The 17,972-nt window shown below is 42.7% G+C and overlaps 1 protein-coding gene and 1 pseudogene across 1 annotated transcript in view; one reads left to right on the top strand and one right to left on the bottom strand.

Moving 5' to 3' along the window:
- Positions 1–8,685, top strand: part of GLIPR1L2 (GLIPR1 like 2) — a 43,478-nt gene extending 34,793 nt beyond the window's left edge. Inside the window, exon 8 of the mRNA XM_062202452.1 lies at positions 8,494–8,685. Coding sequence (XP_062058436.1) covers positions 8,494–8,685 — 192 coding nt within the window. The remainder of the gene's footprint in view (positions 1–8,493) is intronic.
- A 5,739-nt stretch (positions 8,686–14,424) lies between these two features.
- LOC133768020 (dynein regulatory complex subunit 2-like) lies at positions 14,425–15,273 on the bottom strand (annotated as a pseudogene).
- Between the last annotated feature and the right edge of the window lie 2,699 nt (positions 15,274–17,972).

Genomic DNA, 17,972 nt, shown 5'->3' with positions numbered 1-17,972 from the left:
GTCTCCCACATGTGTGCAGGGGCCCTAGCATTTGAGCCATCTTCCACTGCTTTCTCAGACCACAAGCAGAGAGCTGGACTGGAAGAGGAACATCGGGACACAAACCAGCGCCTATATGGGATACTGGCACTGCAGGTGGAGGTTGAGCCTACTAACCACAGTGCCAACCCCCATCCACTTATTTTCTTTAAAAAAAAAACTTTTATTTAATAAATATAAATTTTGAAAGTACAACTTTTGGATTATAGCAGCTTTTCCCCCCATAACCTCCCTCCCACCCGCAACCATCCCATCTCCCATCTCCCACTCCCTCTCCCATCCCATTCTTCATCAAGATTCATTTTCAATTATCTTTATTTATTTTTTTTACAGGCAGAGTTAGACAGTGAGAGAGAGAGAGACAGAGAGAGAAAGGTCTTCCTTCCATTGGTTCACCCCCCAAATGGCTGCAACGACTGGTGCACTGCGCCAATCTGAAGCCAGGAGCCAGGCGCTTCCTCCTGGTCTCCCATGCGGGTGCAGGGCCCAAGCACTTGGGCCATCCTCCACTGCCTTCCTGCGCCACAGCAGAGAGCTGGACTGGAAGAGGAGCAACTGGGACAGAATCCAGCACCCCAACTGGAACTAGAACCCTGGTGCCATGCCGCAGGCGGAGGATTAGCCAAGTGAGCCGCGGCACCAGCCTTCAATTATCTTTATATACAGAAGATCAACTTAGTATATACTAAGTAAAGATTTCAACTTTGCACCCACAGAGATACACAAAATATAAAGTACTGTTTGAGTACTAGTTTTACCGTTAATTCACATAGTACAACACATTAAGAACAGAGATCCTACATGGGGAGTAAGTGCACGGTGACTCCTGTTGTTGATTTAACAATTGACACTCTTATTTATGAGGTCAGTAATCACCCAAGGGTCTTGTGATGAGCTGCCAAGGCTACGGAAGCCTCCTGAGTTCACAAACTCTGACCTTATTTAGACAAGGCCCTAATCAAAGTGGAAGTTCTCTCCTCCCTTCAGAGAAAGGTACCCTCTTTTTTAATGGCCCATTCTTTCCACTGGAATCTCACAGAGATCTTTCATTTAGGTTTTGTTTTTGTTTTTGTTTTTTTGCCACAGTGTCTTGGCTTTCCATGCCTGAAGTACTCTCATGGGCTTTTTAGCCATATCCGAATGCCTTAAGGGCTGATTCTGAGGCCAGAGTGCTATTTAGGACATCTGCTATTCTATGAGTCTGCTGTGTATCCCGCTTCCCATGTTGGATCGTTCTCTCCCTTTTTGATTCTATCAGTTAGTATTAGCAGACACTAGTCTTGTTTATGTGATCGCTTTGACACTTAATCTTATCATTATGATCAATTATGAACTGAATCTGATCACTTTGACTAGTAAGATGGCATTGGCACATGCCACCATGATGGGATTGATTTGGAATCCCCTGGCATGTTTCTAGCTCTACCTTTAGGGGTAAGTCCGAGTGAGCATGTGCCAAACTGTACATCTCCCTCTCTTATTCCCACTCTTATATTTAACAGGGATCACTTTTCAGTTCAATTTAAATACCTAAGAATAATCATATGTTAATTAAAGAGTTCAACTAATGATATTAATTGGACAAAAAAAATACTAAAAGGAATAAAATAGTAAGTTGTTCCTTGACAGTCAGGACAAGGGCTGATTGAGTCATTGTTTCTCATAGTGTCTGTTTCATTTCTACAGGTTTCCTTTTAGGTGCTCAGTTAGTTGTCACGGATCAGGGAGAACATATGATGTTTGTCCCATTGGGACTGGCTTATTTCACTCAGCATGATGTTTTCCAGATTCCTCTATTTTGTTGCAAATGACCGGATTTCATTTTTTTACTGCTGTATAGTATTTTATAGAGTACATATCCCATAATTTCTCTATTCAGTCTTCTGTTGATGGGCATTTAGGTTGATTCCAGGTCTTAGCTATTGTGAATTGAGCTGTAATAAACATTGAGGTGCAGACAGCTCTTTTATTTTCCAATTTAATTTCCTTTGGGTAAATTCCAAGGAGTGGGATGGCTGGGTTATGTGGTAGGGCTATATTCAGGTTTTTGAGGAATCTCTAAACTGTTTTCCATAGTGGCTATACCAGTTTGCATTCCCACCAACAGTGGGTTAGTGTCCCTTTTTCCCCACATCCTTGCCAGCATCTGTTGTTAGTTGATTTCTGTATGTGAGCCATTCTAACTGGGGTGAGGTGAAACCTTATTCATCCATTTATTTTCAACTTGCTTATTTTTATATTTGAAGTGGACCTCTTGTAGACTAGTTGGTTTATTTTTTTAATTCACTTTAACATTTTTCTTTTTTTTTTTTCTTTTTTACAGGCAGAGTGGATAGTGAGAGAGAGAGACAGAGAGAAAGGTCTTCCTTTGCCGTTGGTTCACCCTCCAATGGCCGCCGCAGCCGGCACACTGTGGCCGGCGCACCGCACTGATCTGAAGCCAGGAGCCAGGTGCTTCTCCTGGTCTCCCATGGGGTGCAGGGCTCAAGCACTTGGGCCATCCTCCACTGCACTCCTGGGCCACAACAGAGAGCTGGCCTGGAAGAGGGGCAACCGGGACAGTATCCGGCGCCCCAACCGGGACTAGAACCCGGTGTGCCGGCGCCGCTAGGCAGAGGATTAGCCTGTTGAGCCACAGCACCGGCCAACATTTTTCTTTTAATTGGTCAATTTATAACACGGCCATTGAAAGAGATTATTGATACAGTTGGATTAATATTTAATATTGTTACTATATCATATTTGTTGCCCTTAGTCTTTTTTCCTATTTTTGTCTTCCACTTTCTACCTGCCTTTTATAATTTTGAGCATTTTATATGATTCTATTTTCTCTCCTTAGAATTACTTTTTCTTCATTTACTGGTTGCCATAGAGTTTGCAATACATGCTTGCAGCTAATCCAAGACCACTTTCAAATAACACTACCTGCTTGACGAGTAGTGAGAGTACCTTACAATAACAAAATAATCCTAACACCTGTGTCTTATCCCTTGTACTATTATTTTCCTTAAGGGTAAATAGATATATAATGTACATGTACATAAGACATACACATAAACAAAATAATCAATATATTGTTGCTATTGTTGTTTTCATCAACCCCTTATCTGTTAGACCAATTAAAAATAATAAATGTAAGTTTTTATTTTGCCTTTCCCTATCCTTTATTTGATGCTCTTTGTTTCTTTGTGTTAATCTGGGTTTCTGACCTATATTGTTTTCCTTCTCTCTGAAGAACTTTTTTAACATTCCTTGCAAGCTAATTCTGGCCACCAAAATCCTCAATTTTTATTGAGAAAGTGTTTATATATTCTTCACTTTTGGAGGATAATTTTACAGGATATAGAATTCTAGATTGTCATTTTATTATTTATTATTAATATCATATATTTATTATTCCCAACGGTTTAAATATTTCAGTCAACTTCTCTCACTGCTAGCATGTTTTCTGAGGTGGAGTCAGATACAATTCTTATTTTTGCTCCTCTACAAGTCAGGTGTTTCCTAACTGATTAATTTCAGTAATTTTTTGTGTACATTTAGTTTTCTTTTTATCCTACTTTATGCTCTCTTAATCCATATTTGGTGTCTTGCATCAATTTGGGGAAATTCTCAATAATTTTTGCTTCAAACTTCCTTCTGTTTCTTTATCCTATTCTTTCTCCTTTGGCATTCCTTCTACATATATTTATACCTTTTGTGGATGTCCCACAGTCCTTGTATATTTTGTTCTCTTTTAAAAATATTTTTCTCTTTGCTTTTGAATTTTGGAGATTTCTGCTAATACATCTTAGGGTCATTGATTATTTCCTCAGTCACTGGACATGAATAATAATGAACCCATCAAAGGTATCCTTCACTTCTTTATTTTTTAATGATTTATTTTATTTATTTGAAAGAGTTACATAGAGAGGTAGAGCCAGAGAGAGAGAGGTTTTCCATCTGCTGGTTCACTCTCCAAATGACCACAATGGCCAGAGCTGAGCTGATACAAAGCCAGGAGCCAGGAGCTTCTTCTGGGTCTCCCATGTGGGTGCAGGGGCCAAAGCACTTAGGCCATCTTCTACTGCTTTAACAGGCCATAGGAGAGAGCTAGATTGGAAGTGGAGCAGCCAGCACTTGAACTAGCGCCTATGTGGGATACTGGCACAGCAGGCCAGGACATTAACCCACTGTGCCACAGCGCTGGCCTCTATCCTTCACTTCTGTTACAGTTTTAACTCTAGTATTTCTTTTTGGCTCTTAGGATTTCCATCTTTCTCATCACATTGCTCATTTGTCTTGCATGTTGTGTACTTTACACATTAGATATTTTAGCATATCAATCATTGTTTAACATTTCTAAGATAATAATTCCTACATCTGTGCCATGCCTAGTTCTGATGCTTGCTCTATCTCTTTAAATTGTGTTGTTGTTTTTTTTTACTGGTACTATGCCTTCATTTTTTTCTTGATAGCCAGACATGATATTCCAGGTAAAAGGAGATGCTCTGAACCTTTAGTTATCTGGTGTTGAAGTGTCAAGGAAGAGGAAGTATTCTACAGTCCTGAGATTGAGTCTCTTTCAGTGAGCCTATGTCTCTGGACTGACAACTACACAAGTGCTTCTCAGTCTCCCCCACCTGTCCTCAGGTGGGACAGGCTAGCTCAAGTGACCTAATCACCTCATTCTAAGCTGATCACACCCGTGAGGAACTTATTTCCAAATACATTCTATGGTACAAGGAGTTAGGACTTAGTTTGGAGAGCATACAGTTTGGAGAGAAACAACTCAATCCATAGTGATGCTTTGGCTAAGGATGCTGATAGCTCTCTGAATAACTTCCCCTGAAGTAACTGTTAGTTTTGTGCTTCCAACACAAAGCAGAAATTAGCTACCTTCATTGTATCCACACCCTGATATTGGTACCACCACTGTATTTCTCCTTTGTGCTTGGAACATGGAAGTAAAATTGTGTAACCTACGTCTTGTTACCATGAGATTAAAAGCATAATTGGAAAGGCCAGAGATGATGAATCAGGAATAAAGAAACAGCTTGAAATATCAAGGATATTACGTTGCTGCACCAGTCCTGGCCAAACACACACACACACACACACACACCAGTCCTCCTCTGGGCTTACTATTTTAGCAGTTACACCCTGTTGTGGTTAGGTCACTGTGAAGAAGTTGTTGTGAATTAATATAACTTCTTTGTCTTGGAAACAACCTCAAGACAGTGAAACTCAAAATGAAACCACCTGTGCTTCATGACTACTTGTCTTTCTTGCTTTCAAGACTGCTTCTTTGGGCTTAACTACTTAAGAGTTCATGAAAGTCAACCATGTTTATCAGTGATTGAATGTGGCATATCTTAGGACCACCACAGAAGCAGATAAAATCCTTTTAAAATAATAAATAGTTACAGATTTTATTTCTATTTTTCTTATTCTTGTTTCAAGTTCAGGTGTGACCTCTGTATCTCCACATTTGTTGGTAGAGTTGTAAGTTGTAGTCTCACCAGTGGCAGGTACTCTGCTCACCAAAGGGCTGTTGGTAACATGTGTGATTGATTGTGTTTGTTGTCATTTGTTAACATGTGTCATTTTGTTTGGCTTTGTCTTTGCTGACCTTAATTTCAGATCTCAAAGGACCACAGAACAATACTCACTGGTAAATTTTCTGCTTGGCTTTTGATCTCTCTGGCTGTTTCTCAATTCCTTCCCTCTCCCTGGTTCAGCTTTTCTAGCACTGATTTTGCTGTAAGTTTATTTGTAACCAGCAGCCCCAAGGAATCCTGGCTGAGCCTACCTACATGATGTTAATGAGAATGGTAACCCCATAGCAAGAATGATCAAGAATAAAGAGAAAAATTAAAATGACCAATATCAAGAGTAAAACAAGATACACTAGTAGGTATCCTAGATAAATTAAAGAATAATAAGTATAATAAATAACATTTTGTCAATAGATTCAACAATTTAGATGAAATAGACAAATTCTTGAATGAATCCACTTCTAAAATCAACATAAGACTAAATAAAAAACTTGGCCAGTGCCACGGCTCACTAGGCTATTCCTCTGCCTGTGGTGCCGGCACACCGGGTTCTAGTCCCTGTTGGGGTTCTAGTCCCTGTTGCCGGTTCTGTCCTAGTGGCTCCTCTTTCAGTCCAGCTCTCTGCTGTGGCCCGGGAGGGCAGTGGAGGATGGCTCAGGTCCTTGGGCCCTGCACCCGCATGGGAGACCAGGAGGAAGCACCTGGCTCCTGGCTTCGGATTGGCACAGCACGCTGGCCGCAGCGGCCATTGGGGGGTGAACCAACAGAAAAAGGAAGACCTTTCTCTCTGTCTCTCTCTCTTTCACTGTCTAACTCTGCCTGTCCAAAAAAAAAAAAAAAAAAAAAGAAAAGAAAGAAAAAACCTAAATAGCTTCATATGAAAAACTAAAAGATCTAAGATTTTACCTTACTTACAAGTTAGCAAGTTAGCTACAAATCCAAGGATACTGAAAGAAGATAGACAGTTTCTGGGTCTAAGACAAAGAACTATATTTTACTTATAGCAAGGGTAATGAATGAGTTTTTAAAAATATTTTTGTTGTGGCCACTGCTGTGGCATAGTGGGTAAAACTGCCGCCTGCAGTGCCAGCATCTCAGTGCCAGTTCAGGATCTGGCTGCTCCACTTCCAATCCAGCTCTCTGCTATGGCCTGGGAAAGCAGCAGAAAATGGCCCGAGTCCTTGGGCCCTTACACTCATGTGGGAGACCATGAGGAAGCTCCCAGATCCTGGCTTTGGAATGGCTCAGTTCTGGCCGTTGCGGACATTTGAGGGGTAAACCAGCAGATGGAAGACCTCTCTCTCTCCCTGCCTCTGCCTCTCTGTAACTCTGCCTTTCAAAAAAGTGAATAAATCTTTAAAATCTACATAATTTTTTGTTTTTTAATTTTAATTCAATAAACACATTGCATAATTTAAGAAATCAAGCAATTCTATAAGTTCTTTAGTAAAAACTGTTGTCCTTGGAGCCACAGACAATAGGATATCTTTTAAAATGCACTTTAGCAAAGAAACTGAAAAAATAAAGCAGAGGGAAAAATGAGAATTGAAATGTTCAAAGTGCATCATCAAAATTACAACAGAAACCACCATTTCCTCTGGGTTGAGCAAGTTTGAAATGATTTCCTTTTCAGAAGTGAGAAATTAACTTACATAAAAATGTGTAGCAAATGTGTAACATTAATTCAATGCTATTGGACTACATCAACTACATTTTCTCTTTGACCATTTATATCTTGTATCCATACTTGTGATATAAGTACTTATACGCCCAATAGATTTAGATATCTAATAAGTTTAACTCATGAATGACTAAACCTAGTAGCACCATTCAATATCCAGTAAACACTCCAAAAAACAAGTGTTAATTCATCTTATTAGTTTCTATATGCTTATTTACTTATGAAATATATTTATTCTGTCTGAATCTATAATGATTTTTTAATTATCTTAGGATAATTGATACCAGAAAAGGATTAAAGCAAATATACTTTAATTGGGAACTAGAAATTCAAGGTATATGTGGGGCAAACTATTTAAATATATTTCCTTTTGATAAATATAAGTACAAATATAGAGTGGCTACGAGGCTGCAAAAAAGGAAGCCACTCTGCCTCCCTCCTCTCCCTTCCCTCACCCTCCCCAAGCATCAGACTCAGCTGGGTGTGGCAGAGTCCTGACTGGTCACTGTTCTGACTCACCAGGCAGAAAGCAACCACATTGCTACCAGAAATGAACAGAACCAGAACCAGGGCAGACTCTCAGAGTGAACAGACCCTCTGCATCCTGCAGCTGGAAGTTCTGGGCATAAGTTCACTCACTCTGTGTGATCCAGGAAGTTGCCTCTCAGCTTCTTGGGGCTAATAACAGCAGCAGCCCACAAAAAAAATCTAGACCCAACCTAAGGAAGTTCTCTCTGCACCTCCTAGCTCACAGTTCTGGGAGACCCAGGCACAAAGCCCAGCATCACCCTTGCATGCTACATGAGAACTGGGGGCAGTTCCATCTGTGCCTTGCAGATCCAGGACTGTTAATGTTGGTATTGCAATCTTTGGAGTGACTGGTACTTACTTGTGATGCTCTTCTGCATCAGCCAGCTTCAGGAATGTGGCTACCACCATCCCAAACACCTGGCTCCCACCATGGCAGATCTTGGTACTGAGCCCTGCCCCCATAGCCTGCAACACCAGGACTAGCAATCAGTACCAATTTCTTCAAACCCACTGCAATCTACCCAGTAGGATCCAGGGAAAAATCTGTTTGCATTACACTTCTCTGGACCCATAACTGCCAGAGCAAGATCTCCTGAACCCTTTGTAGTCAGCCAGTAGGACTGGAGCAGGGTTCAGTTCATATCCTTTAGTCCTACACTAGGGCTTTTAGTGTTACAAGCCTTAGCACAAGTCACGCTCTCTCAGAAGGACCTGGGGAAGGTCCCATCCACATCCCACAGTCCTAACGCCACAGATATTGTTGCCACAAGCCCCAGCATCACTCAGCCTTGCCAACAGGATAAGGGAACAGCCCCTTTTGAGTCCCTCAGTGTGAAGAAAGAGGCCCTAGCTATCACACTTCCTATTGTAACTGACACCCAACTCTCAGGACACTGAAGATACACACGCTAAGAAGCCCACATTCACCTCAAAGTCACACTTCTACCCATGTGAACTGCTGCAGGCTAGATCACTGTGTCACTTATAAACACAGCTGATATTTATTAAAGTACATCACTCAGAGATGACACTTCTGGGCTCACCTAGAACCAATGCCAAAGAAACAAGCCAAGTGATATCCTGCGTTGAATCTAAATCATAAACTTTTAAAATAAAACCTCTTGCACAAAGAGGAAGGGTCTGTTACACCAGATGTGAAGACATCACTGTAGGGACATAGGAAGCACGAAGGAATAAAGCAACATGACACCTCCAAAATGACACAGGTATTCCTAAAGATAAAGCAGGTATTTATTTGTAATGTGCAGAGCAAGGAGCTGGGCAGCTATTGCTTGATTCTTAGACTTCTCCATGGGTCAAAGATCAGAGATTTTATAGACCTAAGTTGGGCTTGAGAGGAGCATGTTCAACTCATGTGCAGATTCATGGTTAGTCTGCAGTGCTTATGGCCCTCCTTTGATTGGTCATTGATACCATAGTCTGGGAATTTTGATAACGGCAAAGTGGTCTCTAGAAAGGCTGGTGGCTACATGCAGATACTGGGGTCCCAGGTTCCTGGAAAAATCCTCAAGACAAGATGTAACATCAGGATGTTATCTATAAAGCAGAGAAATGGCCTCATGAATGTTTTGATTTGGTGGGATTGGCTACCCCACTCCTTCAACTGAGTGAGTTATTTTTTAGTGAGAGGTTGGTTTGAATCCTAAAAGCAGGCCCAAGAAATTTTAAGCTAAAGGATCAAGACTAGGAGACTGTGGAAGTTTAGGGCCTGATAACATCTAGCAACTGCACCAAGAACACAGTCTACTATTTATTTGATGTGATTTGAGGTGAAGATTTTGAGTTAGTGGTATGGACTGAATGTGTCTCCAGATGTCAGTCAGATGGTTTGAGAGACTTCCTGGCCTCCACTATGAGAACCATTCATTCTATGTTCTTTGGTTAGAGTGGCCTAAACTGACTAACATAGCAGAGAGGTAATATCATAATACAAAGAGACTGCTTCTGTCTCAGAGTTTAGTGAAAAGGAAAATATGCATGAAAGCAAAATAACAAAGAAGAATGGAGGCACTTAAGAGAGTCAGAAAATACAACATACATAAGGTAACATGTGAGTTGGCCCCTTGAAGAATGAATAAGAGCATCACAGAAAAAAGAAGTGAGAGGCCGGCGCCATGGCTCACTAGTTCTAGTCCCTGTTGGGGCGCCAGATTCTATCCCAGTTGCTCCTCTTCCAGTCCAGCTCTCTGCTGTGGCCCGGGAGTGCAGTGGAGGATGGCCCAAGTGCTTGGGCCCCTGCACCCGCATGGGAGACCAGGAGGAAGTGGCTGGCTCCTGGCTTCAGATTGGCGCAGCGTGCCATTTGGAGGGTGAACCAATGGAAGGAAGACCTTTCTGTCTCTCTCTCTCTCACTGTCTAACTCTGCCTGTCAAAAAAAAGAAAAAAAAGAAGTGAGAAAAATGACACTGCAGTCAAAAGGTACAAAAGCAACAGTCACAACTGAAGACCTAGCAGTTGGTGCTGTTTTGAGAATTATGAAACTGAAATACAGGAGATAAGATCTCCAAGGTGTAAATGGGAACAATAATATTTATATTATATTATTTATTACACATGTGTCTATATGTGCCTTTAGGTACAGGCTCATATATATTTATATATATATGTATGTATATTTTTTGTGTGTGTGTGTGTGTGTATCACAAAGTTACTGTAGGAGCACAGTGAGATCATGAATATGTAAAATCCTAACTTGATGCTTGTCTTCATGACTATCAACCAAACTAAGCTAACAAGGCCTCAAATTCCAACTTATTTTGATAAACATAAGTAGCTTCATATACTGGGAGCTAAATTAACCAAAGGCTATTTTTCCTTCCTACAACCTTAACACTGTTACATGAATCTCACGAAGAAGAAGAATTTCCATTTGGACAATGCAGTGAGCAAAGTGAAATTTATTTAAGTCAGAAATCTCCTGCTGCTGCAGCCAGGAGGGGGACTTTAAGGGAAGAAATTGGTGGAAGTGGAGTCTTTTAAGCCTAATTTGGGGAACAATTAATCAAAGGGTAGGGATGAAACCCATCAGAAAGCTGGAACTGTAATCTTTTTTTTTTTTTTTTTTGACAGGCAGAGTGGATAGTGAGAGAGAGAGACAGAAAGGTCTTCCTTTTTGCCATTGGTTCACCCTCCAATGGCTGCTGTGGCCAGTGCATCGCGCTGATCTGAAGCCTGGAGCCAGGTGCTTCTCCTGGTCTCCCATGCGGATGCAGGGCCCAAGCACTTGGGCCATCCTCCACTGCCTTCCTGGGCCATAGCAGAGAGCTGGACTGGAAGAGGGGCAACTGGGATAGAATCCGGTGCCCTGACCGGGACTAGAACCCGGTGTGCCGGCACCGCAAGGCAGAGGATTAGCCTGTTGAGCCATGGCGCCGGCCGGAACTGTAATCTATCTAGCCTGCTCAATATAAACAAAAAGCCACCAGATGGTTGGGATATGTAACTTCTTTCTATTCTCTTGATAAAACTAGAAACTCATAAGTTTGAGACTGGCACTTTTTTATTTTTATTTTTTTTATTTTTATTTTTGACAGGCAGAGTGGACAGTGAGAGAGAGAGACAGAGAGAAAGGTCTTCCTTTTTGCCGTTGGTTCACCCTCCAATGGCCGCCGCGGTTGGCGCGATGCGGCCGGCGCACCGCGCCGATCCGATGGCAGGAGCCAGGTGCTTATCCTGGTCTCCCATGGGGTGCAGGGTCCAAGCACTTGGGCCATCCTCCACTGCACTCCCGGGCCACAGCAGAGAGCTGGCCTGGAAGAGGGGCAACCGGGACAGGATCGGTGCCCCGACCGGGACTAGAACCCGGTGTGCCGGTGCCGCTAGGCGGAGGATTAGCCTATTGAGACTGGCACTTTTATCTTGCTAAAGGAAGCTTCTGGGAAGAGCCATGAATTTCAGACTTCCCCTTTTATCATTCCAACAGGGACCTGACCTAACTACCTGTTAGCACATCTAATTCATCAAATTCACCCAACCCCCAGAAGAATGGACCCTAACTGCTGGTAGGATATGGGGCTGCTTCATGCTGAAAGGGTGTATCATTAAGGGACAGCAGCAGGGCATTCTTCTGAGGGTTGACCCAATGGTCTCTAGTAGGATACAGATTTCCTCAGGTGTGTCTGGAATAAGGCCTTAAGATTGATGGCTTCTAATTGTTTGGTCCTGGATAACACAAAGCCTAGGGCAATTACCTCTCTCAATCAAGAGCTCATCTTTTCAGAGTTCCAGAGATCCAGCTGGAAATCTCAAGGCGCAAGACTCAGTTTTAGAGCTTTAGACGTAAAATAATTGTCAGAGGTTTAAACCGTTTGATCAAAGTAAGTTAAACCTGAGCATTTCAACCAACCCTGTGGACCAGATCTAGTTAACTCCTGCAAGATTCAAATCAGATAAAGCTAACTCCTGTAAGATTCAAATTTTTAAAGCAATGAAACTCAATAAAGGCAACAGAAAACACATGAAACTTCCCTGAGATACATAAAACTTTATTATCTAGGTCAGTTACAAAACACAGAAGAAACTTGATGGAAAAGAATTAGCATGTGATATCATCAGGAGCCCATCACTCAGAAGAGTTGAATATATCATGTTACAAAGAGATAGAAAATCAAGTAATCCTGCTTTTAGAAGGGCTAACTTTTAAGATAACTTCCTTCTAATTTCATCCAAACTAATCTCACCAGCCTTCAACTTCTGCAAACATTCCACAACATGTTTATGCATTCAGTTCCTCTATCTATCAAAAAAAAAATCTTTCTATACAAAATTTCTCTTCTCTTTCCATATGTAAAAATACATTCTCGGCCAGCGCCACAGCTCACTAGGCTAATCCTCCGCCTTGTGGCACTGGCACACCGGGTTCTAGTCCCAGTCGGGGCACCGGATTCTGTCCCGGTTGCCCCTCTTCCAGTCCAGCTCTCTGCTGTGGCCAGGGAGTGCAGTGGAGGATGGCCCAAGTGCTTGGGCCCTGCACCCCATGGGAAACCAGGAGAAGCACCTGGCTTCTGCCTTTGGATCAGCGTGTTGCACCGGCCACAATGGCCATTGGAGGGTGAACCAACGGTAAAGGAAGACCTTCCTCTCTGTCTCTCTCTCTCACTGTCCACTCTGCCTGTCAAAAAAAAATAAAAATTAAAAAAATAAAAAAATACATTCTCATGCTTATACCTTTCTCCATAATTTTCTTTCCTACCTACTGGTTCCTTTAATTCACATCCTAAACAATCCTCAACACCACTAAATTAAGAAAAAACATCTTTCTTAAAGAATATACATAATTTTAATCAATAGCTACTTTAGAGCAGTTTTTGAATTTTGAAAATGCTAAAGCAGTTTTTGAATGCAGATAGTATGTAGGTAAATGATTTTTTTCACAATTATTTTTTACCAAAGTGTTGCAAACCCTAGGAGTCTCAGGGAAATGTTTAATCTAGAAGATAAGGCATTTAAGCATAGTAGCAACAATGTTTTGTTAAGACATAAATAAATATTTTGAAAACCACATTGTGGATAGCAAAAGATTTAAACTACTTATGATTACAATGACTCAACAGTTCATAATATCTTAGCAAGTATAACAGGGTTTCACAGACCTTTATACATATTAGGGCAGTGGCATTCAATTGGAGAGGCCTAGTTTAACAAGGCATATATTGATGATTGGCGAACAGAAGAATATTTTTTTTTTTTGAGGGTAAAGTTAAGTTGAATCTGTCGACAGATGAGGACAATAGCAGATGGTCAATCTCAAGAACTACTGTCCTGGCTAGCGAGGGTGGCATGGGGTTCTTAAGGAGGCTGGCTGTTGAGTCAGGTGCTGAAGTCTGAGAATGGGCATCCGGATGGCAGAGAAAATCCCTGGGACACTTGCCTGATGGTTTGACCTCATCAAGAGGAGGGGACAGCATGATGTTCTGTAAAACTAAGCTGCTGCCATATGTTGATTGTCTGGGGTCTAAGAGAGGCAAAGTACCATGCTGAGAGACTCCAGAGTTTTTTCTTTAATCAGCATGAAGCCAACTCAGCTTGGAGCCCATGCTGACCATGCCCTTAGCTATCCATTTCCTTTTACACTCTGTTACAAACAATGCAAACCTCCATATCGCCAGCCCAGGAAGGCCAGATGACTTGGCAGCTTCAGCTGGCTTGCTCTGGCCGTACCTGGAATTCACAAGCAAGCATGATTTTATCTGCTTGAACAGATAATCTAGTTAGTCACAGGCCCAGTAGTCCTCAGGATCCTTCCCTGAGCAAGACTACTCATGCATAATCACCCATTATGCCCTGGGCATAATCATGGAGGTGATTCCTCCTGAGAGCACTGCTTTCACATCATCACCATTCTTCTGCCATCCCTGTAACTAATCTCCCTGTTTTAAGATTTATTTATTTACTCATCTGAAAGACAGAGTTACAATGCGGAGAGGGGAAAAACCTTCCATTTGCTGGTTCACTCCCATAATGCCCACAACAGCTTGGAGCTGAGACAGGCCAAAGCCAGAATTCCAGAACTACTCAATCATTGTAATAGCAAAGCCCTCAAATCCCTGAAAGGACTCACACATGCATGCACACACACAAAACTCCAGGGGTTGGGAAGAGATTTTCTCCTTGGATCACAGGGCACGGGATAGCACATGGACTGCTTCAAAGATGTTGTAAGTGGTTGGAGGTTCTCTGTCATGGGGCTGGGGTACAGATGTGGTCAAGGGCTGGGGTAAGTTGCCTTGATGATTGACAGTGAAGAGTGGGTTGAGCTGGCTCAGCACTTCATCACTCACTGAGGTGCCATCCAGTACTGCTTGAGCATCTCCCACAGCTTCCCATTGATTTCTAATAGCCAGGCTCACCTGTGTTGGAGGCTCAGTTTCTCCAGTTTTACTTTGCTGTACCTTTTCCAGAAATTCTCCACCTCTAAGTAGTCTGCCTTCACCTCCACAGCTCCTCAGTTAGCTCTTCTTGGTTCTGCTCCTCAACTTCCTCCTATTCCACAGGAGTCAGTACTGATGTATAAAAAGGTAGCGCTTTTTCTTCTTCTGTTTCAAATTTCCTACATATTTCAGCAAGTTTAAGCGATCTTTTCACCCTTATCCATGATCTTTCTCAGGGCTTTGAGGGTGGCATTACTTTCCAGGGCGAGCTTGACTGAATTCTCCTGGGCTATTTCCCAGGTTCTTAGCTAAAAACTTGCTACCATTCATTCAAATGTTTGGCTAAGAATTTCTGTGTCCCTGTGAAGCTCTCTGGTCTTGACTTTCCAAAGAACAGCTCTCCACTGCATGTTCATCTTATTAAGGTTTGAGCACTGTTTTTTCCTCCTTGGCCAGCTTGTCCTTCAAGAACTGGCTGAGGAGCCTCCCTTTCTTCTTGGCTACCTCTTCCTCTACCAGCAACTTCTGCTGAAACGGAAGCAGCTGCTCCTCTTTGGACAAAGGTATCTTGGCCTTTTCCCCTCTTTTAGGCATGGTTGGATGGGGGACTGGACCCAGGCATGAAGCTTCAGCCTGCCTCACCCTCCATTAGAGGTGGGGGAGAAGGAAAATGCTCCAAGAAAGAGGTCTCATGGAAGTGCCTTCAGCTGGGCAGAAGACAACATGGCTACTCCTTTGTGCATATATGTGTATGTGTGTGTGTGATCAAATTTATTTTCTGTTTAAATTTCATTTACTTTGTTTTCCTGTAATTTACATGAGACTCCCAAGTAAACTAGGTTTGTACATTCACCACACATTCACTCAAATCTCCAACTAGAAAAACATTAAAATTCATGCACCAGGCTCTCGTTTCCATGTGTACCCAAGCTCCCAATGATACCACAGATGCCAGTGAGAGTTAAGTTCATTAAAAGGAGAGGACTAGACTCTTTATTTCACAAAATTAGCAATAATCTCCCACTAAACACTTTGCAGACAATGATTATGTGCTGAGGAAACCTAGGTGGGAAGAGAAACTTTTTTATAACTTAGCAAGCAAGAAAATGTGAACTTTGAGTTGGAGCAGCCAAGGGCCCACCCTTGTCAGTCTAGGAAAAAACTTAAAAGAGAGATTGGAAAACATGGCAACATGCCCCTCAAGAGGGTCCAGTTGGTAGCTAAAAAAAAAGCAGGGTGGATAGTTTAAAATGAACCCTATTATGTTCTTGCTAGTGTCTTTTCAAAATGGTAACTAAGGAGGTAGGGAAAGTGAGGCATCCTTTAGTAGGAAGGGCCAACCAAGACCAGGTGCTGGGCCTTGGCTGCCTAACATGCAGTCTCCTCCTCCTAAAAAACACACACACACACACACACACACTTCCTGATGATTGAGACAAAAGAGAAGGAATAGTGAACAGTCCCTGGGTAAATTAAACACAACAAAATCAGGAAGGACTAGATAGAGTGGAGAGGAGAAGCTGGCCTAGGCTTCCTTTTAAAAAATATATATATATTATTATTATTATTATTATTTGAAAGGCAGAGTTACAGAGAAGCAGAGGCAGAGAGCGAGAGCAAGAGCGAGAGCGAGAGAGAGAGAGAGAGAGAATCTTCCATCCACTGGTTCACTCCCCAATTGGCAACAATGGCCAGAGCTGCACCAACCTGAAGCCAGGAGCCAGGAGCTTCTTCTGCGTCTCCCACATGGGTGCAGAGGCCCAAGGACTTGGGCCTACTTCTACTTCTGCTTCTACTTCCCACTTCTACTTTCCCAGGCCATAGCAGAGAGCTGGATCAGAAGTGGAGCAGCTGGGTCTCTAACCGGTGCTCATATGGGATGCTGGCAGTAAAGGCGGTGGTTTTACCCGCTATGGCACAGCACTGGCCCCTTGGCTTCTTTTAAGATACTCCTCTAGCATGAATGTGGCCAAGATACTTTGGCTGACAGAGAGGTTTTGTCTTCACTCAAGACAGAATTTAAATGTTGAGACAGAGTAGCAGCAAGATAGCAAGGTATAGGGATTAGAAACACAGTATGTATGGGTAACACTGTCCCATTAATGAGGCAGAAATCCTGTACTTGTCTCCATTCTCCATTGGTTTTTGAACTCCTAAAAATAGAGTATTGCAGGGACTGTTGCGTGACTTTAAAAGTCCCTGCAATTTGAGATTTTCTACTATGACCCTTAGTCTTTTCCAAGTCTCAGACTTTAATGGATATTGGCTCTGATGAGGAAAGGAAGATGGGTTTTTAAGATGAACCTGGACAGGTTGAGCAGTTATAGCCAAACCTGTTTTTGCCTGGACACTTCAAACTTCAGGATTAATATCTATCTCTCTCAGAGGGAGGCATACAGTGTCTTCTAGTCCTATAAGAACTGTGGCCTTCACCTGGGCCAGGAGATCTCTACCTAGTAAAGGTGCCGGCCTCTGGTATGATCAAAAAGCAGTGATTAAAACTCAGATCACTGCAAGCACAGCTCAATGCTGGTTGAAACATCTCACCTGGGGGCTCCTGAGATCCCTATTGCAGTCACTGTATGAGCAGAGAGGGGGCAGGGCCAAAGCTAGAGCTAAGGACAGAGAAAGTTGCTCCCCTGTCTCCAGAAGGAATTTGATAGGCTTTTCTTCCACATGAGAATAACCTGGGACTTCTAGGGGCTGATCTGATGCGTCACCAGAGCCTTTAGGAGAGCTGCAGGCCCCTTCAGTCTCATGCAGGAGATCTATTGGAAATGCCTGACCCTGGGAGTTCTTGGCCTTCAGGGGCAGTCAAATCTCCGATGATCTCCTCTGCATACAGGACACAGCCCTGGGGGTACTTTTCAACAATCCTTGGTTCTTGGCATGTCCACTGTCTTTGCAGTAAAGGCACTTGGGCAGTCCCTGGGGTCTCTCTGGAGCTGCGACATCACCAGGAGTGCACTCCTCCTCTTATCCTTTTGCTTCACTGTTGGGTCCCCTCCTGATGAGTTATAAAGGACCATGGTGGCCACCTTTAAGAGGTTGTCCAGTTGCTCTCAGGTCCCATTCCAAGTCTCTGGAGCTTTCTCCTAATGTCTGGGGTAGACTGAGTTAGGAATCTGCCTTTTAAAACCACTTCCCCGGGGCCGGCACTGTGGCACAGCTGGTTAAGCCACTGCCTGCAGCACCAGCATCCCATATGGGTACTAGTTCTAGTCCTGGCTACTCCACTTCTAATCCAGCTCCCTGCTAATGTGCCTGGGAAAGCAGCAGCAGATGGCCCAAGT

Source organism: Lepus europaeus, chromosome 10 (genome assembly GCF_033115175.1).
Source record: "Lepus europaeus isolate LE1 chromosome 10, mLepTim1.pri, whole genome shotgun sequence".
NCBI classification, from domain to species: domain Eukaryota; kingdom Metazoa; phylum Chordata; class Mammalia; order Lagomorpha; family Leporidae; genus Lepus; species Lepus europaeus.
This window is presented reverse-complemented; position numbering and strand designations above follow the sequence as displayed.